Source organism: Choloepus didactylus, chromosome X (assembly GCF_015220235.1).
Source record: "Choloepus didactylus isolate mChoDid1 chromosome X, mChoDid1.pri, whole genome shotgun sequence".
In the NCBI taxonomy this organism is placed as follows: Eukaryota; Metazoa; Chordata; class Mammalia; order Pilosa; family Megalonychidae; genus Choloepus; species Choloepus didactylus.
The window spans coordinates 86700879-86725856 of NC_051334.1; the positions used below are offsets into that span (position 1 = coordinate 86700879).

Genomic DNA, 24978 nt, shown 5'->3' on the forward strand with positions numbered 1-24978 from the left:
CACACACCCACACACACACTTATAAAAATGGCAGCTGGGAAGACCAGGTCTTGCATGATCACTTTCTGTATGGTGACTTACTACAGCCACTAATGTTCTCAGACAGTGAGCATACAATGGGCCCATGGTTGTATTCAAGTCAAACCTTCCCCTCTATTTCAGAGCACCCATTGTTGTGGTGATTCCTTCAGTGATAAAATGAGATCCAATTGTGCTCAGTTGTGTAGGGTTTTCAGCATCTTAGTGAATCCATGTTAGCAAAATGAATAAAGGGACCTCTAAGTTACCTGCCAATGTAAGAGAAAAAGTTTTACGGTTTTAGATAATTATCTCTTTTTTTGACATTGTAAGATACTTTTATTGACTTTTTAAAATACAAATGCAAATGAGAATAATTTATTCAGAAAATTAGTATTCAAAACTGTCTTAAATGAAATAAATATAAATATTGAATAAATCTCTTTCTACAACAATCTCTCAGATGAGCAATGCTAAAGACCAAGCTCCTCATTTGGGAATTCTTAAAACTGGTATATCCTCAAAAAAAAGAGGTTTTCTTATAAAGGATGTCTAGTACACTCACATTTTCTTAAAATTTGTCCTGAAACAATCTATATGTTTAACACCTGTGCTGGTTTGAGTGTATTATGTCCCCCAGAAAAAGCCATATTCTTTGATGCAATCTTGTGGGGGAGACATATTAGTGGAGATTAATTTGGAATGTTTGGATAAGGTTGTTTTTCATGGAAATGTGCCCACCCAACTGTGGGTGATAACTCTGATGAGATAATTTCCATGGAGGCATGGCTCCACCCATTCAGGGTCAACCTTGATCAGTGGAACCATATAAATAAGCTGACACACAGAAGGAACTCAGTGTAGCTGTGAGTGACATTTTGAAGAGGAGCTACAGCCAAGAGGGACACTTTGAAGAAAAAATACCCCAAGTGCAACTAAGAGTGACATTTTTGAGGAACTTCAGCCTAGAGAGGAACATCTTGGGAGAAAGCCATTTTGAAACCAGAACTTTGGAGCAGACACCAGCCATGTGCCTTCCCAGCTAACAGAGGTTTTCCGGACACCACTGGCCATCCTCTAGTGAAGGTACCCGATTGCTGATGTGTTACCTTGGACACTTTATGGCCTTAAGACTGTAACCATGTCACCAAATAACCCCCCTTTATAAAAGCCAATCCATCTCTGGTGTTTTTCATTCTGGCAGCATTAGCAAACTAGAACAGATTTTGGTACTGAGAGTGGGGTGCTGCTGAGTTTGCAAATACCAAACATGTTGGAATGGCTTTTTAGATGGATAAGGGGAAGATTCTGGAAGAATTGTGAGGAGCTTGATAGAAAAGGCCTAAACTGCTTTGAAGAGACTGTTTGTGGAAATATGGACTCTAAAGATACTTCTGATGAGGCCTTGAACAGAAATGACTGTGTTGTTGCAAACTGGAAGGAAGGTGATCCTTGTTTTAAAGTGGCAGAGAGTTTGGCAAAATTGAGTCCTGTCATTGGATGGAAGGCAGAATTGAAAAGCCATGACCTGGAATATTTAGCTGATGAGATCTCTAAGCAAAATATAGAAGAAGTAGCCTGGCTTTTACTTGCAGCTTATAGTAAAATGAGAGAGGACAGAGATAAGCTGAGAAATGAACTCTTGGTTTCAAAGAAACCAGAAATTGGTAGCCTGAAAAAGTCTGGGCTTCCAGGTGGGGGAAACCCCAGAAGCTATAGCCCAACATGAGGATGCAACCAAATATGGAACCCAGCCACCATTTCAGAACAAGCCAAGATTGGAGAAGGAGTTAAGCAGAAAGGATTTGTGGAAAGTCCTGTTGTCTGATGGCTTTGACACCTGTGTGCTTCATGCGAAGCCAACAGAATTTTTGCAAGATCTTTATAGACAGAGCTGCTGCTGGTCTGGACTGGAGGGGACAGACAAGGAACAAATTGAAGGAAAAATTACTTCAAAGACAGAGCCATGGAGTTTGAGGTCTGGAGTCAAGAGGCCTTGGGATGGGAGAGCAGAGTGGCCCACATGTATGGAAAGGGTGAGTTTGCCCCAGAGGTTGAGGGTGGGCTTTCTGCCTCAATGCTCCAGAAGTGTTTTTCCCCCCCAGGACCCAAAGAGGGTGGAGAACATTCCCAGGGGAATGGGGAGAGCCTGGCTGCCATGCCACTGTTCTGAAGGGGTTGAGCATGTGCCCAGGAGATGGAAGGGAATCCGGGTGCTGCCCTGATATTTGAGGAGGATGGGGCCAAGGAGGTGGTCTCCCCAATGTGTGGATATGTTGGAGAACTCACTCCAGTGTTAGGAGAGGAAAGGGGTGCTGAAAAGGCCCTTAGGGAAGGGTTAGAATCCCACTCTCTCAAGCCCCAAGGATGCAACATCGTTCTGTTAATGACTCTCAGACTCTGAAATCTAATGGAGTTTGTCCTGCAGGAACTGTTTTGGTCCTTTTAACCTTGTTTTCCTTACTGTTTCTCCTTATGGCAATGGGAATGTTTATCCTATGAATGTCCCTCCTTTGTATATTGGAAGCACATAACTTGTTCACAGATCCACAGCTAAAGTTCACAGATCCACAGCTAAAGGAGATTTTTGCTTTAGGAGAGACCACACCTATAATTGATTTTGATGGGATCTTGTACTTAACTATTGTCACTGAAATGATTTAAGTTTTTGTGATATTGTGATGGGATGAATGTATTTTGTATTTGGAAAGAATATGTTTTTCTAGGGTCCAGGGGGTGGAATGTGCTGGTTTGAATGTATTATGTCCCCCAGAAAAAGCCATATTCTTTGATGCAATCTTGTGGGGCAGACGTTTTGGTGCTGATTGGATTGGAATCCTTTGAGTGTTTCCATGGAGATGTGCCCCACCCAACTGTGGGTGATAACTTTGATGAGATAATTTCCATAGAGGCATGGCCCCACCCATTCAGGTTGGGCCTTGATCAGTGGAGCCATATAATGAGCTGACAAACAGAAGGAACTCAGTGCAGCTGTGAGTGACGTTTTGAAGAGGAGCTACAGCCAAGAGGGACACTTTGAAGAAATCACAGGAGCTGCAGATGAGACACATTTTGAAGATGGCCATTGGAAGGAGACTCTTGTTCTGGAGAAGCTAAGAGAGGACAAATACCCCAAGTGCAACTAAGAGTGACATTTTTGAGGAACTTCAGCCTAGAGAGGAACATCTTGGGAGAAAGCCATTTTGAAACCAGAACTTTGGAGCAGACGCCAGCCCTGTGCCTTCCCAGCTAACAGAGGTTTTCCAGACACCACTGGCCATCCTCTAGTGAAGGTACCTGATTGCTGATGTGTTACCTTGGACACTTTATGGCGTTAAGACTGTAACTGTGTCACCAAATAACCCCCCTTTATAAAAGCCAATCCATCTCTGGTGTTTTTCATTCTGGCAGCATTAGCAAACTAGAACAACACCCAAATTTTCTATATGTATTAAGTCCACTTACTTTAAAATTAATGTAAAGATGTATAGACACAATTTCTAAGAAAGCAATGCAGAAAGTAATTTATACATGGTTATTTACAGAAAGAGTTTCACTGAATAATATAAATAACATAGTCAAAAGTATGACAAAACCTTTCTAATAATCAGGATTGCAAGTTTCAATAAACTTCATATGTAACAAAGGATGTTTTTTTTTTTTTTTCTGTTGAAATTGGTTTTATTTTCAAATGAGTGTTTCAGTTTGCTAAAGATGCCCTTAGACAAAATACCAGAAAAGGATTGGCTTTTTTTTTTTTTCTATTTCAGTTCTCTTTTATTTGAAACTACATGACAACATTTCAATCATACAAGATTTTAGTATTTATAAGAAAAATATTGGTTAGATGGTTTAAAACAACATGAGGTGGAAACATGATAGCTAAATAAAGCTTAAAACCTAAATTTGTTGCAAGTGAAAAAATATTAAATTTTTAATTTTAATATGAATCTGCCTGTGTTTTTTTTTTAATCATCATTTTATTGAGATATATTCACATACCACGCAGTCATACAAAACAAATCGTACTTTCGATTGTTTACAGTACCATTACATAGTTGTACATTCATCACCTAAATCAATCCCTGACACCTTCATTAGCACACACACAAAAATAACAAGAATAATAATTAGAGTGAAAAAGAGCAATTGAAGTAAAAAAGAACACTGGGTACCTTTGTCTGTTTGTTTCCTTCCCCTATTTTTCTACTCATCCATCCATAAACTAGACAAAGTGGAGTGTGGTCCTTATGGCTTTCCCAATCCCATTGTCACCCCTCATAAGCTACATTTTTATACAACTGTCTTCGAGATTCATGGGTTCTGGGTTGTAGTTTGATAGTTTCAGGTATCCACCACCAGCTACCCCAATTCTTTAGAACCTAAAAAGGGTTGTCTAAAGTGTGCGTAAGAGTGCCCTCCAGAGTGACCTCTCGGCTCCTTTTGGAATCTCTCTGCCACTGAAGCTTATTTCATTTCCTTTCACATCCCCCTTTTGGTCAAGAAGATGTTCTCCGTCCCAGGATGCCGGGTCTACATTCCTCCCCGGGAGTCATATTCTACGTTGCCAGGGAGATTCACTCCCCTGGGTGTCTGATCCCACGTAGGGGGGAGGGCAGTGATTTCACCTTTCAAGTTGGCTTAGCCAGAGAGAGAGGGCCACATCTGAGCAACAAAGAGGCATTCAGGAGGAGACTCTTAGGCACAAATATAGGGAGGCCTAGCCTCTCCAACAAAGGATGTTTTATGTGCAGTTACAAAATGAATCTAAGGACCAGACACTAAAGCATTTGACATGGTAATAATTTCATTTTTGTTGTACTGCATGCAGGTCAAAATTCAGTGGCATGCATGTCCTGAAAGACTATCACTGAAAACTCTCAATTATATCAAACACTGATTAATCAAATGTGACTGGACATTGCAACCAACTTTATGTTTCTTTCATGTATTTGCAAATTTTTAAAATGGGCGCATATGCAAATGTGTGAAACAAATAAAATATAAATATTTAAGAGATTGAACAGAAATGGCTTTTAAGCGTAAACCATCCTGCCATTCAATTTTGAAGCTGTATCTTTTCTTCCCTAATTTGTCTTCTATTATTAGTAGTCTTCTATTAAAGTTGTAGGCTTATATATCATCTGGAAATTTCATATTGGCATAGAAAAGGAATGTCTGGTCAATGCAGTCTCTATAATAAGATATATCTTGTTCTATGATTGGCTGCCATACTTTCAGACATATTACTGACTTTTAGATAATTAAAAAGTCCTCTGAAGAAAAGGAGGCCAAGTGCAAGAAATATCAACCTAAGCCAATATTGCTCATTGAAATATCCATTAAAGTAATTAGAAAACCTGACAATAAGAATCCATTTGATCAATGAAAGGCCAAATCCACTGATAGCACCATAGCTTCCAGCTATGGTACTGGTTATACAGAAGGATGAACAAAATCCAAGCCAGATGCAAATAAATGCCATGAAAAATGCCAACATGAAAATGTCATCATTACCCACTCTAAGCTGGTCTGCATTATTAAAGTCATCTCTTGGTGAACACTCTTTCTCCTGAGTTCCTTGAGATGTTTCTGCTGCTGCAGCTGCCACTGCAGCAACTTTAGCTTTCTCAGTTTCATCATACATAGGAAGAGAGGCAGCAACACTGTGGGGAGGTGGCACAGGATAAAACTCATTGTAAACTTCTGGATCTGAAGATGTAAGTACTTCTACAGTAATACTACCAAAAGGTGGAGGAGAAGGGTGCCCAGTGTTCTTTTTTACTTTAGTTGCTCTTTTTCACTTTAATTATTATTCTGGTTATTTTTGTGTTTGTGGTAATGAAGGTGTTGGGGATTGATTTTGGTGATGAATGTACAACTATGTAATGGTACTGTGAACAATCAAATGTACAATTTGTTTTGTATGACTGCATGGTATGTGAATATATCTCAATAAAATGAATATTTAAAAAAAAGGTGAAGGAGAAGAGTAAGTTTCAAGTTCTGGTGCTGAAGGAGCCATCTGTACAATCTGTGGTGCAGGGTTTGAAGTTGATGGCTGCTCTGTAGCAGATGATTCTGAATTTTCCTCTTCATTGTGAAACCTAACTGATTTCAGAAGTTATAAAGATTCATGCATACTAAGTAATTTGGCCTTCAAAAAGAGGTCTGGTCTTTGTCTACTTCTGGGAAGGTATCCTAAATCTTTCTAGATAATTATCTTAAGGGAAGCAATCACTTCACCCCAGCCTTGAGTGTGATTACCTTGAACTGGAGCAGCACGTGAACCTCTGGGTGTCAAATCCTTGACATTAGGAAGTCAAGATAGCAGCATAGGCTATCCAGGCAGGCTTCCTTGGTATTTACTCACATCTTCAATTTTTCTTCTGAGTGGGGCCAATAGCCTTCACTTCATCCTCTTTTTTGATGTATTTTTTTTTATTAAAGAAGTTGTAAGTTTACAGAAAAATGATGGAGAAAATACAGAGTTCCCTTTTAGGAATTGTTCTAGTTTGCTAATACTGCTGGAATGCAGAACACCAGAAATGGATTGGCTTTTATAAAAGATGGTTTATTTGGTTACACAGTTACAGTCTTAAGGCCATGAAGTGTCCAAGATAACACATTAGCAATTGGGTACCTTAACTGGAGGATGGCCAGTGGTGTCTGGAAAACCTCTGTTAGCTGGGAAGGCATGTGGCTGGCATCTGCTCTAGAGTTCTGGTTTTGAAATGGCTTTCCCCAGGGTGTTCCTCTCTAGGCTTCAGCTTCTCTCCAAAGTGTCACTCTCATTTGCTCTTGGGACATTTGTCTTCTCTTAGCTTTCAAAAGCCGTCTCCAAAATGTCTCTGTAAACTGCAGTTCCTCTCTCAGCTCCTATGCATTCTTCAAAGTGTCCCTCTTGGCTGTAGTAAGCTTGCTCCTTCTGTCTGAGCTTATACAGTGCTCTAGTAAACTAATCAAGACCCACACTGAATGGGCAGGGCCACACTTCCATGGAAATTATCTAATCAGTGTTATCACCTACAGTTGGGTGGGTCACATCTCCATGAAAAGACTCAGTCAAAGAATTACAGTCTAATCAATACTAATATGTCTGCCCACACAAGATTGCATCAAAAATAATGGTGTTTTGGGGAGCATAATACATCCAAACTGGCCCAGGAACTAAATACTAACTTTTAGCATTAAACTATTCATTGATTGGTTAAATTTGTATTCAGTGCACTTCTAATATATAACTAGAAATAGAATTTCTGAGCCAAAGAGCTTGTACACCTTCACATTTCCTAATATTTCAAATTGTTCTTTAAGCTGGATGTATCAATGCACAGCACCATCAGCATTGTCATCATTCTCTTTGCTAAATATACTTGACAGTACATCTTATTAGCATTCTTTAAAATTTTGACATTTAGATGAATTTGAAATGATAGCTTCTTGTTGCTTTATTTGCATTTGTCTCCATAATTGGGCTGTATGTTTTCTTCATATTTTTTTGTTGGTTGTGTTTTCTCATCTGTGAGATGAATAATATCACCCAAAAGATATCTATATCCTAATTCCTGGAACTTACAAATGTTACTGTATCTGGCAAAAGGAAATTTAAAGATGTAAGTTAAGGATCTTGAGATAGGGAGATTATCCTGGATCATCTACTTGGGCACTAAATGTAATCATATGTTTCTTTGTAAGAGGGAAGCAGAGGAAGATTTGATTATAAGAAGAGGAGAAAGAGATGTGATGATGGAAGCAAGAAGTTGGAGTAATGTGAGGACAAGACCACAAGCCAAAGAATGCAGGCAGCCTCCTGAAACTAGAAAAGGCAAGGATACAGTTTCCCCTTAGAGCCTCCAGAAGGAATCAGGCCTGCTGACATCTTGACTTTAGCCCATTGAAACTGTTTTGGACCTCTGGCCACCAGAACTGTAAAAGAATACATTTGTCTTGTTTGTAACCAGCAAGTTTTGGTAATTTGGTACTACATCAATATGAATGTAATACACTGTTCATACCTTTTACCTTTTTTCTACTTGATTGTTATTTTAGATGATTTTCAAGAATTCTTAATTTTTGTATATACCAATTATTTGCCAATTATATGTGTTACAATATTTTCTCTGAATATATGACTTATTACTTCATTGCTTTCATGTCTTTGGTTGGACAGTAAAATGTATTAATTTTCTCTTTAAAGTTTGTCCTTTTTGTATTATCTGTAAGAAATTCTTTCCTATTATGGAGTCATAAAGACGTACCATATTTCCTTCTCAAAATTTATAAATTTTGCTTTTCATATTTAGATATTTAATCTACTGAGAATTTAGTTGTTTCTGTTTGTGAAATTTAGCTTTACTTATGCATGTTTTAGTTTTCTTGGTTGCTCAAGCAAAGACTATGTAATAAGTTGGCTTAAACAATGGGAATTTATTGGCTCATGGTTTTGAGGCTAGGAAAATGTCCAAATCAAAATATCATCAAGGCAATGCTTTCTTCCTGAAGACTGGCATTCCAGGGCTGGCAGTCAGCAATCCTTGTTTCTGGGCTCCTCTGTCACATGGCAATGCACACAGCAGCCTCTCCTGGCCTCTCCATTCTCTTCTGGGTTCCCTTGACCTTCAGCTTTTTGCTTATCATATTTTTTTCTCTTTCTGTCTTAATTTCATTCTGCTTATAAAGGACACCAATAATAGGATTAAGATTCATCCTGATTGAGGTGCACTACACCTTAACCAAAGTAACCTTAACAAAGGGTCCTACTTTCACAGAAATGGATTAAGTTTAAGAACATGTTTTTCTGGAGTGCATTGTTCCAAACCACCACAATGAATAACTGATTTTTTCCAGTGCCATCTACCACCAACATTTTTACTTATAACATAATGCAACTATGTTTTGTACAAATAAAAATGCACTTATACTCTCCCTACTAGGGAAAACCCAAAGTCTGTTATTCACTGCTTCCATCTCTGAATACTGTTCATTTCTTTTCTGGTTCAATTTCAATCCTTACTATTAACTTTCAGAAACACTAACACACTGAATTCACAATCCTCAGGGAAAGGAAAAGAGGAAACCCATAAATAAATTGGTTAATACATATAAATATATACATAATAAACAAGGGAATAAATTATTGCTAGTTACTACAGCCCTTGTTTCTGCATCTGGCCATGAGGATGTCATTTGTATTTATAAATTAATTCCTATATTAACCATTGCATTTTCCATTTTCCATCAACTGACTGGGGTTATTTACCTGATAGAATGGCTCAACCTTTCATTCCTGAGGAGCCTAAGCTCATAGTGGTCCTACTTGTATGGGGTTGCTAAATCTTACACTTCTTTCTACAATGGACATGGCAGAACAAGGAGGTGTATTTGGATATTGCCTGATTTCCAGACACACTCATCTCTTTCCTTCATGTGTAGCAACAATCCTATATTTTCCATATAGTCTGGATTATCTACTTAGTCAACTCAGTAACTAAGCCCCCTCCTTTTCTTGTTGATTCATTGCCAGAAGCCCAAAAAGGCAAGGTGGCAGTCTCAACCTCTAATTCAATGGAGCCATTGTTGTGTCTCCTATGATAGCATTCCTCCTTTGGGAACTAAGAAACTTAAACAAAAAGATCCCAAACTCACTTGTACAGAAAGAAACCATTTTACTATTAGTCCTTAGATGAAAATTTTAGAGGTGCTTTTTTCTCTTTCATTTTTGGCTTCTGGACCATGCATTTTGGCCATTAAAGAAAGAACACCATATACTCACTTCTTGTTCAGCAAATATACTATATCTTGTGGGATAGCTCCCAACTTTGCAAGGGATTTTCTTTCAGCTGGAATCATAACAGAGTTCTTAATATGGCATTCCACCATTTTGCCAGGCAGATCCTCCTACATGATTAGACACATGGCAAGAGCAGTGAATCCTGAGGGAATCATCCATTTTCTTCCTTCCTTTGCCATAAAATGAGATCTTTTGTCAAAAGCAATGTTGTGAGAGAACTATCTTGGTGCTCACAGCATTAACTGTGTCCAGGGATAGGATTGCTAGAAGAACCACAATGGTTAGGGAAGGTAAATACATATCAAGAATGATTTTCTAGTTCAGTAATGACCAATAATTTGTCCCTACATGATAGAAGGACACCAATGTAATCAACTAGCTACCAGTTGGCTGACTTGTTCTGCTAGACTTGTTCTGCTAGAATACAGGTGCTGTATCAGATACTGAGCATTATTCTCTTCTGTTAGTAGATTGGGCAATGTGGTGGATACTTTGATGCACTATCTAGTACCTCCTTCAGGAATGAAGGACTTAATTCCCTTGCTTCTGCTGGTAGTGCTTCTGGAAAATAGTCCTCACCTGTCTTTGAGACTGTCTCAGATGAAGAAAATTGCCTTGCTCAAGATCATACATTCTCCCACAGCAATGTGTATTTAATGACTCATTGATGAGGGGGTATAAAGACTTGTACCCCTTGCCCCATGAGGAATGAGTTGTTATATGGTGCATCAAGGGAACACAGGCTCATGCACAACAGAGACTTTCAGCAAGTGTCCACTTTATTACTTACAGAGCACAAAAGGTCCAAAGATCAGGGGAAAAGAACCCACTTTGGCCCATACCCTGGTGAGGCCAACTCTTCAGGACAGTGTCAGCAGATGGCAGCTCTGTATGCCTGCTTTGTGTTGGAGATGAGAGACAAATTTTGGCTGGTCCCCCAGGAAGGCCAACTGGTCATCAGCTGCTCTGCATTCCTCTTTTTGCATCAGGGATGTGGGACATCTGTCCTGCCCGAGTGCTGAGCTTTTATACACTCCAGGGGGAGGGGTCTCTGCCAATGAGTAAACATTGTGCCCTGGCAGGTAGCTGAGGCTAGTTAAGATTTAATGTCTCCCCTTGCTGCTGTCAGTCTCTTGTGAAATAAAAATATACTGAACACCTGCATGCAAACAGACAAGAGGGAAAAGAAGGGAGGTAGGTGAAGGCTCGGATATGGCTAATGAGTGTGTCCATGATTTCCCCAGAAGTCCACCCCTTGGCTTCTCAACCAGGCCTAGTCTACACTCCTCCACATTAGCTTTCACAACATAAACCCATTTCTTACCTTGGACAAGAAGGTAGAGATGGGTCAGGCCTATCAGACTTTGTTCTCAACAATGCTGACAGCGAAAGTTTGAGAACATCAGTAGCTACAGCACATTAGGAGTGCTTTGATGATTCCTATGCATACCATTATTCCAAGCAGGGTAATCAGACCTGTCTGGAGTAATGACTATAAATGTGTCCCCCAACCACCTCCAAAGCTAGCTGAAGAGGTCCTACATAAAATCAGCTTGCAAACTTTGCAGCAAAGGGCTTGTTTTAAGGGAACAGTCAGAAATATGAGGGTGCATTGTCCCATCTGTCCAATGACCTATGCAAGGAGTGGCCCAACCAGTGGAGGTTGAATCCTCCACAAAGGGAGATAAAACTTGACTGGGTGCAGCCCACCCCTAGAGATTTACTAGTCATTTTGCAATACTGGTGGAAAAATGACTGAGTCATTTGCTAGCTTCATTGCATCCTGACAGGTTTTTCAGGAGTGTGGGGAAGAAGGGTGCACAGCCAATGGCTGTGCCATTATCTTTGTCACAAGGCATAAATGAAGGACTTAATGATGTCAGTACAAATGTGAAGAAGGGGATGTCAGCTCCTTGAGTGGCAATCTGGACTCAGCAAGGAGGGGAGAGGGAGTGAGGGGTCAGATGGCAGATCCAGCTGTTGGTCAGGTTCCCTGCCCCCATGATGGCTGGGTCAGCTGGATGAAGGTGTTTTCCTTCTAGGTTATTGACAGGCCAAATCTGCAGAAAAAAGAGTGAGGAGCAACAACCACACCCAGCAGGGGGTTCTGCAACAACCTCCCCTGGGAGGCACTTTTCTCAGCTTATCTGCAGTAATTTATCTTTTCCCTCTAAGGCCACCCAGCATATCTGTCCCTTGCCTTGGGCTATAACCTCACCTCTTATCCATTGATCTAATTGCCTTACCCATATATTCAGACCACTTCCTCCCCTTTCTGATAGATGGGAGTTGTCACTACTCCTGCAAGGTATCCCATTACCAATCCCAAGAGGACTGCTGGCCCAACCAGGGGTAGGCACCACTCACTAACCTCCAGTATGTGTGTGTCAGGCCAAGCATTTCCAGCCCACTGGGTTGTCACACCATGTGTATTAAGAAACTTAGGCCTGCATTTGACATCCCACCACTCTGCTTGGTGACCCTAACATTCCACCATCCTGGTAATTGCATGGAGGGCATAATGGGATGATCCCTTTAGAGTGGCTCAAGAGGAAAGTCCCAAGAGGTGTGTCCTTGGACACCCTTTTGGGGCCAATACACATCTTAATGGGTGTAAGTGCAGTTGTGCAGAAAAGTCTGGGTTCCTCTTCCACCCTGGTCCCCAACCTCTGCTAGAAAGTGGGATAGGGCCATGTTTCCCTGCTGGGGAACTGTTGAGTTCAGCTTCCAGAGGACCTGAGTAAGGTGGAAAGTCCATCTAGTAAAGGAATTGTCAGTGCTGATTCTGAAGCTCCTGTTCTGGGTGACCACAATGCTGGCTGCTGGTGGGTGATGGTTGACATGGAATGCCCATCTAATTCCATGAGTCTAGTCCCATCAGTGAGTGGATGATCCATTTCAATGGTGTTTATCATTATATGGGCTCTTGCAGTGTGCATCAAAATGGGTAACAATAGATGATGCATTTTCATGTCACCAATTGCTTCCAAAGATCACACTGGGGAAACCTTGATTCTCCAATTGCATTTCCTCTATGAACCTGACCATACTGCTAAGCCATTGGTGATGGCCCATGAGTCAGTAAATAAGTATATGGGAGTGTTTGGGTCCAAGTGTTCCAGGGCTAAGAGGACTGCTCACAGTGATAGAGGTGGTATATCGTCTGCCTGAGGCAAGGGAAACAGCAGCTGCTGCCTAATGGAAACCAGATCGCCTCAGCTTGGCCAATACATTAGTGAACCAATGCTGAGCATTTTGTGAGGCACCCATGAGTCAGCATCTCCAAGATGCCAATGCAGGGAGGGAAGTGCCCTCATCTGGCATTGCAACAGGATGATTGCTGAGGAGGGCCTCTGCCATCTGCTCATGCAAGCATGTCACTCCCTGGGTACCTGGGCTAGTGCAATCCTGAATGTACCATTTCCATTTTTTTCTGGCTTGTTTCACTTAGCATGTTTTTAAAAATTATTTTTTTTAATTAGACAAGCTGTAGGTTTACAGAAAAATCATTTAAAAAATAAAACATTCCCATATACCCCCTATGGTTGACACTTTGCATTAGTTTGGTACTTTTGTTACAATTGATGAGAAAATATTAAAATACTACTCTTAAATATAGTTCTTGGTTAAATTGGGTGTATTTTTCCATATACCACCCTATTAACACATTGTAATAGTGTCATACATTTGTTATACTTCATGAATTATAACATATAATTCATAATTACAAGAATTATATTTTTACAGTTAACTATAGTCCATCACCCATAATGGGGTTCACTGTATTATACAGTCCCATGTTTTATCTTCTAACTTAATTGACCCCAAACTCAGAACTTCACTCCTTTTTTTTTTCTTTTTCTTTAGCACTGTGGTTTATGCCATTTAAATTTTATTCTCAACTTCTAAAATCATGATTGTTTATTCAAGAATGTGTCGATGATCTTGTACAGAAGGAAAAAATTACATGTTTCTGTAATGTATCAGCTTCAAGATTTACATTTAAGTAGATATTATCACATTTTAATAATTTTTGACCATCTATATGTATTAAAACCTGGGAGTCTGTTTTCCTATAATATTCTTTTTTTTAAACAGTTTTTTTCACACACTATACAATTCACCCAAAGTGTACAATTAGTGGCTCTCAGTATAATCACATAGTTGTGCTTTCATTGCCAAATTCAATTTTAGAACATTTTCATAACTCTTAAAAGCAAAACCCAATGCTCTTTATATCCCTCTTCATTGACACTTAACATTGGTATGGCACTTTTGTTACAATTTGTGAAAGAATATTACAAAATTGCTGTTAACTATAGTCCATAGTTTGCATTGGTTGTATTTTTCCCATATACCACTCTATTATTAACACCTTGTAATGGTGACATACATTTGTTCTAGTTCATGTAAGAACTTTCATATAATTGTACAATTAACCACAGTCATCATCCACAGCAAGGTTCACTTGCTGTACCATGTTTTACCCTCTAGCTTTCATTCTGATGACATACATGTCCCTAAATTTCCCTTTCAATCATAATCGCACCCATAATTCAGTACTGTTAATTACACTCCCAGTAATGTGCTATCATCACCTTTATCCATTTCCAAACATTTACAATCAACCTTATTAAAAATTCTATACAAATTGAGCATCAGCTCCCCGTTCTCTACCTTCATTCTATATACTGGTAACCTATATTCTATGTTTTAACTCCAAGAGTTTGATCATTATAATTAATTCATATCAGTGGGATCATACAATATTTGTCCTTTTGTGTCTGGCTTATATGACTCATATTGTCCTTAATGTTCATCCATGTTGTTGCATGCATCAGAACTTCATTCCTTGCCACAGCTGAATAATATTCCATCATATGTATATACCACCTTTTGTTTATCTATTCTACACCATTCTACATTCCCACCAGTAGTGAATAAGTGTTCCTATTTCTCCACATCCTCTCCAAAATTTGTAGTTTTCTCTTTTTGATAGTGTCCATTCTAGTAGGTGTGAAATATTTCATTGTGGTTTTGATTTGCATTTTCCTAATAGCTGGTGATGTTGAGCATCTTTTTTTGTGCTTTTTAACCATTTTAATTCCCTCTTTGGAAATGTTTCTATTCAAGTCCTTTGCCCATTTTAAAATTGGAGTTTTTGTCTTTTTATTTTTGAGTTGTAGGATTTCTATATATTCTGGATATTAAACCCTTATCAGGTAAGTAATCTCCAAATATTTTCTCCCATTAAGTAGGCTGCCTGTTCACTTTCTTGACAAAGTCCTTTGAAGCACAAACATTTGATTTTGAGGAGGTCCCATTTATCTATTTCTTCTTTTGTTGCTTGTGCTTTGGGTGTAAAGTCTAAGAAACCACATCCTACCACGAGATTGCAAAGATGCTTCCCTACATTTTCTTCCAGGATTTTTATGGTCTTAGGTCTTATATTTAGCTCTTTGATCCATTTTGAGTTAATTTTTGTATACAGTGTGAGATAGGGGTCCCTTAACAGTCTTCCAATCCATGAACACAAAATGTTCTTGTGTTTTCTACAGGTGAATTCTACCAAACATTCCAAGAAGAATTAATACCAATCCTCCTCAAACTCTTCCAGAAAATTGAACAGGAGGGAACTCCACCTAACTCGGTCTATGAAGCCAATATTATCCTAAAACCAAAGCCAGATAAAGATATTAGAAGAAAAGAAAATTACAGACCAAATAATCTAATAAATATAGATGCAAAAATCCTCAACCAAATAATTGCAAATTGAATCCAACAGGACATCAAAATAATTATACACCATGATCTAGTTGATTTTATTCCAGGTATGCAAGGATGTTTCAACATAAGAAAATCAATTAATGTAACACACCACATTAACAAATCAGTGGTGGAAAACCACATGATCATCTCAATTGACCCAAAAAAGGGAATTGACAAAATCCAGAAATGTTTTTTGATAAAAGCAGTTATATAAATCAGAATAGAAGGAGACTTCCCCAACATGAGAAAAAATATACATGAAAAACTCATGGCTAACATCACACTTAATAGTGAAAGACTGAATTCTTTCCCTCCAAGATCTGGAACAAGAGAAGTATGTCCATGTCACCACTGTTATTTGGCATTGGATTGAAGCTCTAACTAGAGCAATTAAGCAAGAAAAGGAAATAAATGTCATCCAAATGGGAAAGGAAGAAATAAAACTGTTGCTATTTGTAGAAGACATGATCCTACATATAAAAAAGTTCCCCAAACTACAACAAAGCTACTAGAGCTAATAAACAAATTCAGCTGAGTGGTGGGATACAAGATCAATACAAAACTTAAAAATCAGTATTGATTCTATAAACTAGTAATGAGCAAGCTAAGGAGGAAATCAAGAAAAAAATTCCATTACAAAAGCAACTAAAAGAATAAAATATTTAGGAATATATTTAATCAAGGGTATAAAAGACCTGTACGTAGAAAACTACAAAGCATTGCTAAAAGAAATAAAAAAAGACCTAAATAAATGGAAGGACATACCATGTTCATGGATTGACAGACTAAATATTGATAAGATGACAATTTTACCCAAAATGATTTACAGTTTCAATGAAATCCAAATCAAAATTCCAACAGCCTACTTTGCAGAAACAGAAAAGCCAATTATCAAACTTATTTGGAAGGATAAATCACCTTGAATAGCCAAAAACACCTTAAAAAAGAATGAAGGGGGGAGGGACAAATGGTGGCATAGAGAGTTGTGGAATTTAGTTAGCCCCTCGAGCAACTAATAACCATGAACAACTAGAAAATAATCTGGAACAACTGTGATTGTCCACACATTGTAAACCAACCTGGAATTGGTGGAATGGCTGAGATTTTAGCATAAAAGCTGTAAGTAAAAACTGCGGAACCATGCTGGGAGCCTCCCATCATCACAGCAGGCTGAGCTGCAAGTCCTCACTATGGGACAAAGCTGAATTCCTGGAGCAAGTGAATATAGCTCAGTCAGGCTCCAATTGGGGTTTTAATTAAAAAATGTGGACTACTGAATACAAGTTACAAAGATAGAGAAACCCCTAACAAGCAGCAAAGTACCCTGAAGTTGCTCCCAGTGGAGAGCAGGTGTGGCTGATGGAAAAAAATTAAATAAAAAAAAAAAACCCAGAGGGTTTTAGAGACTGTTGATCTTAGAGAGCCAGATAACTCCTGTGTCCCAGGAAAGGGAGTCCAGAAGACCAGGTGCTATCTCTGGCTGATGGGTGAAACTGGGGGCCATGGACTGGCTCTTAAAAGGGGCTTTCTTTCCCTTTTTCTCCCTCTCAAACTGAGAGGCTCAGTGGAGAAAGCCCCAGCCATTTTCAGTTTAAAGCACTATGACCTAGACAGGGGTAGAGTTAACAGAGTCAGAAAGACAAAGGAGTAATTCAAGTGCAGAAGATAACTCCTTAGGGGGTGTATTTTCCCTAAGAGGAAGGAGGCAGTTCCCAGCTCTAGTGTCTACCTTCCCTTCAGAACTCAGTCTCCAGGACCTGGGGGAAAATAGTCAAAGCAGAAACAACTTAAGCTGAGAATTAAAGGGGCCACACCTCTTTACACTAGTGGGGAGTGACAGACTGACAGGCACCACCTGCTGGGCAGGATAGGAGAAGCACAGTGGCTAGAGGTCTCACAGGAAAGCCTGTCAATCTTCCAAGACATGCCCACAGGGAAACCTGATACTGAATATAGGCCCCTTATGAGACCTGAGCCCCTTCTGGTCTGGGAAAATCTGATTGGGGTAATCAAGGAAACCAGATGCTTAGAAAATGGAAAAGTACAAATCACAGTAGGAAAAATGAATACAGCCAAGTCAAAGGAACAAACTTACACCTCAATTGAGATACAGTTGAGATATTGTTTCAATTTAATGAAACAATCAATTAAAGATTTTCAAATAAATATGCTAAATCAATTCAAAAACCAAGTAAATGAGTTTAGGGAAGACATGCCAAAAGAGATGAAGGACATACAGAAAACACTGGGCAAACAGGTATAAATTGAAAGTTTGAAAACACAGCCTACAGTATCTATGGAAATGAAATGCACAATACAAGAGATGAGAAACACAATGGAGATATACAACTGAAGATTTCAGGAGGCAGAAGAAAACATTCAGAAGCTGGAGAGCAAGAAACCTGAAATCTTACACACAAAAGAGCAGATAGGGAAAAGAATGGAAAAATATGAGCAACATCTCAGGGAATTGAATGACAACATGAAATACATGAATGTATGAGTCATGGGTGTCCCAGAAGGAGAAGAGAAGGGGAAAGGGGGCAGAAGCAATAAATCAATGAAAATTTCCCATCTCTTATGAAAGATAAAATTACAGATCCAAGAAGCAACATGTACCCCAAACAGAATAGATCAGAATAGACCTACACCAAGACACTTAGTAATCAGATTATCAAACATCAAAAACAGAGAATCCTGAAAGCAGCAAGAGAAAAGTGATCCATAACAAACAAGGGAAGCTTGATAAGACTATGTGCAGATTTCTCAGTTGAAACCATGGAGGCAAGAAGGAAGTGGTGTGATATATTTAAGATATTGAAAGAGAAAAACCACCAACCAAGAATCCTATATCCAGCAAAGCTTTCCTTCAAATATGAAGGAGAGTTTAAAATATTTTCTGACAAACAGACAAGAGAGTTTGTGAACAAGATATCTGCTCTACAGGAAACACTAAAGGGAGCACTACAGACAGATAGGAAAAAACAGGAATGAGATTTTTGGAACACAATTTTGGTGATGGTAGCAGAGGAATGTAAGTACCCTGAACAAAGATGACTTGAGTGTGGTTGAAAGAGGAAGTTTAGGGACATGGGACACAAGAAGGAAAGAGGGAAAATAAAGACTGGGAGTCTATAACTTAGTGAAGCCTAGAGTGCTCAACAATTGTGATAAAATGTACAAATATGTTTTTACATGAGGGAGAACAAATGAATGTCAGCCTTGCAAGGTGTTAAAAAGGGGATGATATTGAGGAATAAATGCAATCAATGCAAACTAGAGGCTATAGTTAACAGAAACATTGTATTATGCTTCCTTTGATGTGGCAGGGGCAATGTACAAAAGCTGGATGCCTGTGAGAGGAGTATATAAGTGAAGGGTGTGGGACTCTTGCATTGGTGATGTTATTTGACTCTTATTTTACTTTATTTTAATTTATCTTTCCTTTTGTTGCTTTTTAGCTGTCATCTTTTGTTCTTTCTTTTTCTTTTTCTTTTGTCTCCTCACCTTCTTTGACTTTTCCTTTTTCTTTGTGGAAAACATGGAAATGTCCTTATATAGATAGTGGTGATGGTGGTGAATGCATAAATATGTTATTATGCAGGGAGCAATTGATTGTTTACTTAGGATGGAATGTATGGTGTGTGATCAAAACTTAAAAAAATTGGGTTGATGAAGAAACCTTGAGGGCATTATATTGAGTGAAATAAGTCAGTCACAAAAGGGCAAATATTCTATGGTCTCACTGATATGAACTAATTAAAATATGTAAACTCATAGACATGAAATATAGGTTACCAGGATAGAGAACAAAGCTAAAGAATGGGGAGCAGTTGCTTATTATGAGCAGAATGTTTAGGCTGAACTTAAGTGTTTGGAAATGGACGGAGGTGGTGGTAGCACATTATTGTGAGAATAACTAACAGTGCTGAATGGTGTGTGAATGTGGTGGAAAGGGGAAGCTTAGATTCACATATGTCATCAGAAGGAAAGTTGGAGTTTAAAAGATGGGAATGTATAAAACAGTGAATCTTGTGGTGGACAATGTCCATGATTAACTGTACAAATATTAAAAATCTCTTTCATGAACCAGAACAAATGTATGATGCTATCAATAGAAGTTAATAATAGAAGGGTATATAGGGAAAATATAGCTATTGCAGACTATGTACTACAGTTAGTAGTGTTTTAACATTCTTTCATCAACAGTAACAAATGTACTATACCAATACTGTGAGCCAATAATGGTTGGGGTTGGTTAGGGATATGGGAGGATTTGTGTTTTCTTTTTTTATTTTTATTTCTTTTCTAGAGTAGTGAAAATGTTCAAAAAATTGAAAAAAATTAATTGTGTTAATGAATGCACAACTGTATAATCATACTGTGAACAGTTGATTGTACACTTTGGATGATTGTATGGTATGTGAACAATCTCAATAAAATTGAATTAAAAAATGATGTTGGTGGACTCACACTTCCTGATTTTAAATCTTATTATTAAGCTACATTGGTCAAAACCACATGGGACTGGAACAAAGATAGATATATTGACTAATGGAATCTAATTGGGAGTTCAGAAACAGATCCTCACATCTATGGCCAATTGATTGACAATGCTGTCAAGTCCACTTAATTGGGAAAGAATAGTCTCTTCAACATATGGTGCTGGTAGAACTGGATATCCATATCCAAAAAGTGAAAGGGGACCCCTATCTCACATTATATTCAAAAATTAAATCACAATAGATCAAAGATCTAAATATTATAACCAGGGCAATAAAACTAGAAGAAAATTTATAGAAGCATCCTCAAGATCTTGTGTAAGGCAATCGTTTCATAGACCTTACACTCAAAGCACAAGTATCAAAAGTAAAAATAGATAAATGGGACTTCCCCAAACTTAAAAATTTTTGTGCATCAAAGATCTTTGTTACTAAAATGAAGATATCCTATTCAATGGGAGAGATTGTTTGGAAGCCACATGTTTGATAGGGGTTTAATATCCAGAATATATAAAGAAGTCCTACATCTCTACAATAAAAAGACAAATAAACCAATTAAAAATGGGCAAGACTCAAAAAGACAGTTCTCCAAAGAGTATATACAAATGGCTAAAAAGCACATGAACAGATGCTCATCACTAGCTATTAGGGAAATACATAATGAAAACCACCATGGGATACCTCTTCACACCCACTAGAATGGCTACTATCTAACAAAAGTTGGAGAGGATGTGGAGAAATAAGAATGCTCATTCTTTGATGGTGGCAATGTAAAATGGTGTATCCACTGTGGAAGACAGCTTGGCAATTCCTCAGAAAGCTAAGTATAGAATTACCATATGACCTGTCAATCTCACTGCTTAGCAGATACCCAAAAGAATTGAAATCAGAGACTTGAACTGATATTTGCATACTGGTATTCATAGCAGCATTATTAACAATTGTCAAGATGGAAGCAACTCAAGTGACCATCAACCAATGAATGAATAAACAAAACATTGTATATAATACAATGTAATATTATCCAGCCATAAAAAGGAATGATGTCCTTATACATGGGACAATGTGAATGAATCTTGCAGACATTATACTGAGTGAATTAAGCCAGACACAAAAGGACAAATATTGTATGACCTAACTGATATGAACCAATTAGAATAAGGAAACTTATAGATTCTAGTTAGAAACTAGAATATAGGTTACCAGGGGCTGGATTCTGAGTATAGAGTGGGGAATTAATACTTAACTTGTAAATTAAACATGTGGTAAACAAAACAAAATGTGATAAACAAAATGTGGTATATACATACAATGTAATATTCAGCCATAAAAAGGAATGAGGCCAGCAATTTCCAGAAGATGGCAGATTAGGAGAGCTAGGGTGAAAAAACATCTCTGTGAAAAATACTAGATGAAAGACAGAAAGTGATCCAGAGCATCAGTTCCAGTGAGACACCAGCTGGACAAGGTCTGCTAGATCTGCAGGGACCATGCACTTGGTGAAACCAGGAGTCCGCATTCTGAAATGAGTGAGTGAGCCTGCTGGAGAGCCAGTGGCCATGCTGTGGTATGGGGAAACCTGGGGTAGGCATTTGGAGTCAGATTAGTTTTAAAAATCCAAAAGCAGCTGTAGATACAGCAGCAAGAGCCACACAGTGAAGCATGGCGGGAGCTGCTTCCCCACAACCTTTGGGCACACCTCAATATCTGGCATGGATGATAGCCTTTCACACACCTGCAGCTAATTGTCTTAGAGCTAGGAAGGTGGAGGTCAGTGAAAAAGGGGAAAATAACCACTCCCCATACAGCCATCTTGGTGGGCTGGGAATTCTCCTGCCTGGTGCCACAGCCCAGAGCTGTGCCTCACAACCCAGTGCAGTGGGAAGTGTTTCCAGCAACACACACACATGTCCCAATATCTGGCATGGACAATAGCCTTTCACATACCTGCAACCAATTGTCCCAGAGCTAGGAAGGTGGAGGTGCGCAAAAAGGCGGAAATTAACATGCACCATACAGCCATCCTTTCAGCAGGCTGGGAACACTCATACACAGCCCTGCAGCCCAGAACTTACCTTCGGGAGCTGCACTCACTTATGATGTAGAATAGTCTTCATGCAGCAGAGGCCCTAGGAGGGCATGGCTTGGAAGAGGGACCTCCTGGGAAGTCCCAGGGACCATACACCAATAAAGGGTCTTGTGGGTCAGTGGCAGGGACAAACTGAGGCAAGTCTGAACTGAAGGTTTAGACTCCTGCAACAGCTTTAAATCTACAGGAACACCTGGGAGATTTGATTATTAAAGCTGCCCTCCCTTCCTAACCACTCACACAGATGCCCCCCATTCAGGGCAGGCAGCACCAACTACAATGGATACTTGGTGCACCAATTGGACCCCCACAAGATTCAGACCCTCACTCACCACAAAGACAAAGTTGGGGAGAACTAGCTTGAGGGGAATAGGTGTCTTGCAGGCTCCTACTGTTGGTTAGTTAGAGAAAGTGTACTCCACCAAGCTGTAGATATGACAAATTAGAGATAATTCTTCTAATAAGACTACATATCCTAAAAAAAACCTATAAAGTTAAGCAAAGGCCAAGAGGCCAAAAACAACAGAAAATTTTAAAGCATATGAAGAAACCAGATGATATGGATAACCCAAACCCAAACACCCAAATCAAAAGATCAGAGGAGAGACAGTACTTGGAGCAATGAATCAAAGAACTAAAGACAAACAATGAGAGCATGGCACAGGATAGAAAGGACATGAAGAAGACCCTAGAAGAGCAAAAAGAAGAAATTGCAAGAGTAAATAATAAAATAGATGATCTTATGGAAATAAGAGAAACTGTCAACCAAATTAAAAAGATTCTGGATACTCACAGTACTAGAATAGAGGAAGCTGAACAGCGAATCAGTGACCTTGAAGAGGACAGAATGGAAAGTAAAAGAACAAAAGAAAGAATGGGGAAAAATAAAAAAAATAGAAATGGACCTCAGAGATACGATGGACAATATAAAACATCCAAATATAAGAGTCATTGGCATTCCAGAAGGGGAAGAGAAGGGTAAAGGTCTAGGAAGAGTATTCAAAGAAATTGTTGGTGAAAACTCCCCAAACCTTCTAAACAACATAAATACACAAACCATAAATGCCCAGCAAACTCCAAACAAAATAAATCCAAATACACTCATAGACATATTCTGATCAGATTGTCAAATGCTGAAGAGAAACAGTAAGTTCTGAAAGCAGCAAGAGAAAAGCAACTCATCAATTTCAAAGGAAACAGCATAAGACTAAGTATGACTACTCAGTGGCCACCATGGATGTGAGAAGGCAGTGGCATGACATATTTAAAATTGTGAAAGAGAAAAATTGCCAACCAGGATTTCTTTATCCAGCAAAGCTCTTCTTCAAATTTGAGGGAGAATGTAAAATTTTCACAGACAAACAAATGCTGAGAGAATATGCTAACAAGACACCTGCCCTACTTGAGATACTAAAGAGAGCCCTATCAACAGAGAAACAAAGAAAGGAGAGAGAGATATGGAGAAAGGTTCAGTACTAAAGAGATTCAGTATGGGTATGTAAAGGACATTAAGAGAGAGAGGGAAAAACATATCTGACAAACATAAATGAAAGGAAAGAATGGCTGATTTAAGAAATGCTTTCACAGTAATAATGTTGAATGTATATGGATTAAACTCCCCAATTAAAAGATATAGATTGGCAGAATGGATCAAAAAATATGAACCATCAATATGTTGCATGCAAGAGACTCATCTTAGACACAGGGACACAAAGAAATTGAAAGTGAAAGGATGGAAAAATATGTCATGCAAGCTATAGCCAAAAGAAAGCAGGAGTAGCAATATTAATCTCAGACAAAATAGACTTTAAATGCAAGGATGTTATGAGAGACAAAGAAGGCCACTACATACTAATAAAAGGGACAATTCAACAAGAAGAAATAACAATCATAAAAGTTTGTGCACCCAATCAGGGGCCCCCAAATACATGAGACAAACATTGGCAAAGCAAAAGGAAGCAATTAATGTTTCCATAATAATTATGGGAGACTTCAATCCATCACTATGTCCTATAGATAGATCAACCAGACAGAAGAACAAGAAGGAAATTGAAAACCTAAACAATCTGATAAATGAATTTGAATTAACAGACATATATAGAACATGCCATCTGTTCTAGTTTATTAATGCTGCCAGAATGCAAAACACCAGAAATGGATTGGCTTTTATAAAAGGGGGTTTATTTGGTTACACAATTACAGTCTTAAGGCCATAAAATGTCCAAAGTAATGCATCAACAATTGGATACCTTCACTGAAGGATGGCCAATGGCATCTGGAAAACCTCTATTAGCTGGGAAGGCATGTGGCTGGCATGTGCTCCAGAGTTCTGCTTTCAAAATGGCTTTCTCTCAGGACGTTCCTCTCTAGGCTTCAGCTCCTCAAAAATGTCACTCTTAGTTGCTCTTGGGGCATTTATCCTCTCTTAGCTTCTCTGGAACAAAAGTCTGCTTTCAAAGCCCATCTCCAAAATGCCTCTCATCTGCAGCTCCTGTGCTTTCTTCAAAGTGTCCCTCTTGGCTGTAGCTCCTCTTCAAAATGTCACTCTCATCTGCACTGAGTTCCTTGTGTTTGTCAGCTCATTTATATGGCTCTACTGATCAAGGCCCAACCTGAATGGGTGGGGCCACACCTCTATGGAAATTATCTCATCAGAGTTATCACCTACAATTGGGTGGGGTGCATTTCCATGCAAACAACCTAATCCAAACATTCCAACTTAATCTCCACTAATATGTGTGACCCACAAGTTTGCATCAAAGAATATGGCTTTTTCTGGGGGACATAATACATTCAAACCAGCACAT

General features: G+C 38.8%; 1 protein-coding gene across 1 annotated transcript; it reads right to left on the minus strand.

Annotated features, from left to right (window-relative positions):
- Nucleotides 1-5212: 5212 nt before the first annotated feature.
- LOC119522232 (NEDD4 family-interacting protein 2-like) lies at nt 5213-22090 on the minus strand. The gene is made up of 4 exons (XM_037820841.1): nt 22030-22090; nt 6010-6129; nt 5503-5781; nt 5213-5442 (listed from the first exon to the last, which is right to left on the minus strand). Exons 1-4 carry the CDS (start codon nt 22088-22090, stop codon nt 5213-5215), a joined length of 690 nt encoding a protein of 229 aa, XP_037676769.1.
- Between the last annotated feature and the right edge of the window lie 2888 nt (nt 22091-24978).

Excerpts from the sequence above, each read along its gene's own strand:
- LOC119522232 (XM_037820841.1), bottom strand. The coding sequence starts at position 22,090 with ATGTTAATTTCCGCCTTTTTGCGCACCTCCACCTTCCTAGCTCTGGGA. Across the intron at positions 5,782-6,009 it reads ACCAGAACTTGAAACTTACT|CTTCTCCTCCACCTTTTGGT; the intron begins CTTCTCCTTCAC and ends ACACTGGGCACC. Across the intron at positions 5,443-5,502 it reads TTTCATGTTGGCATTTTTCA|CTGGAAGCTATGGTGCTATC; the intron begins TGGCATTTATTT and ends CCAGTACCATAG.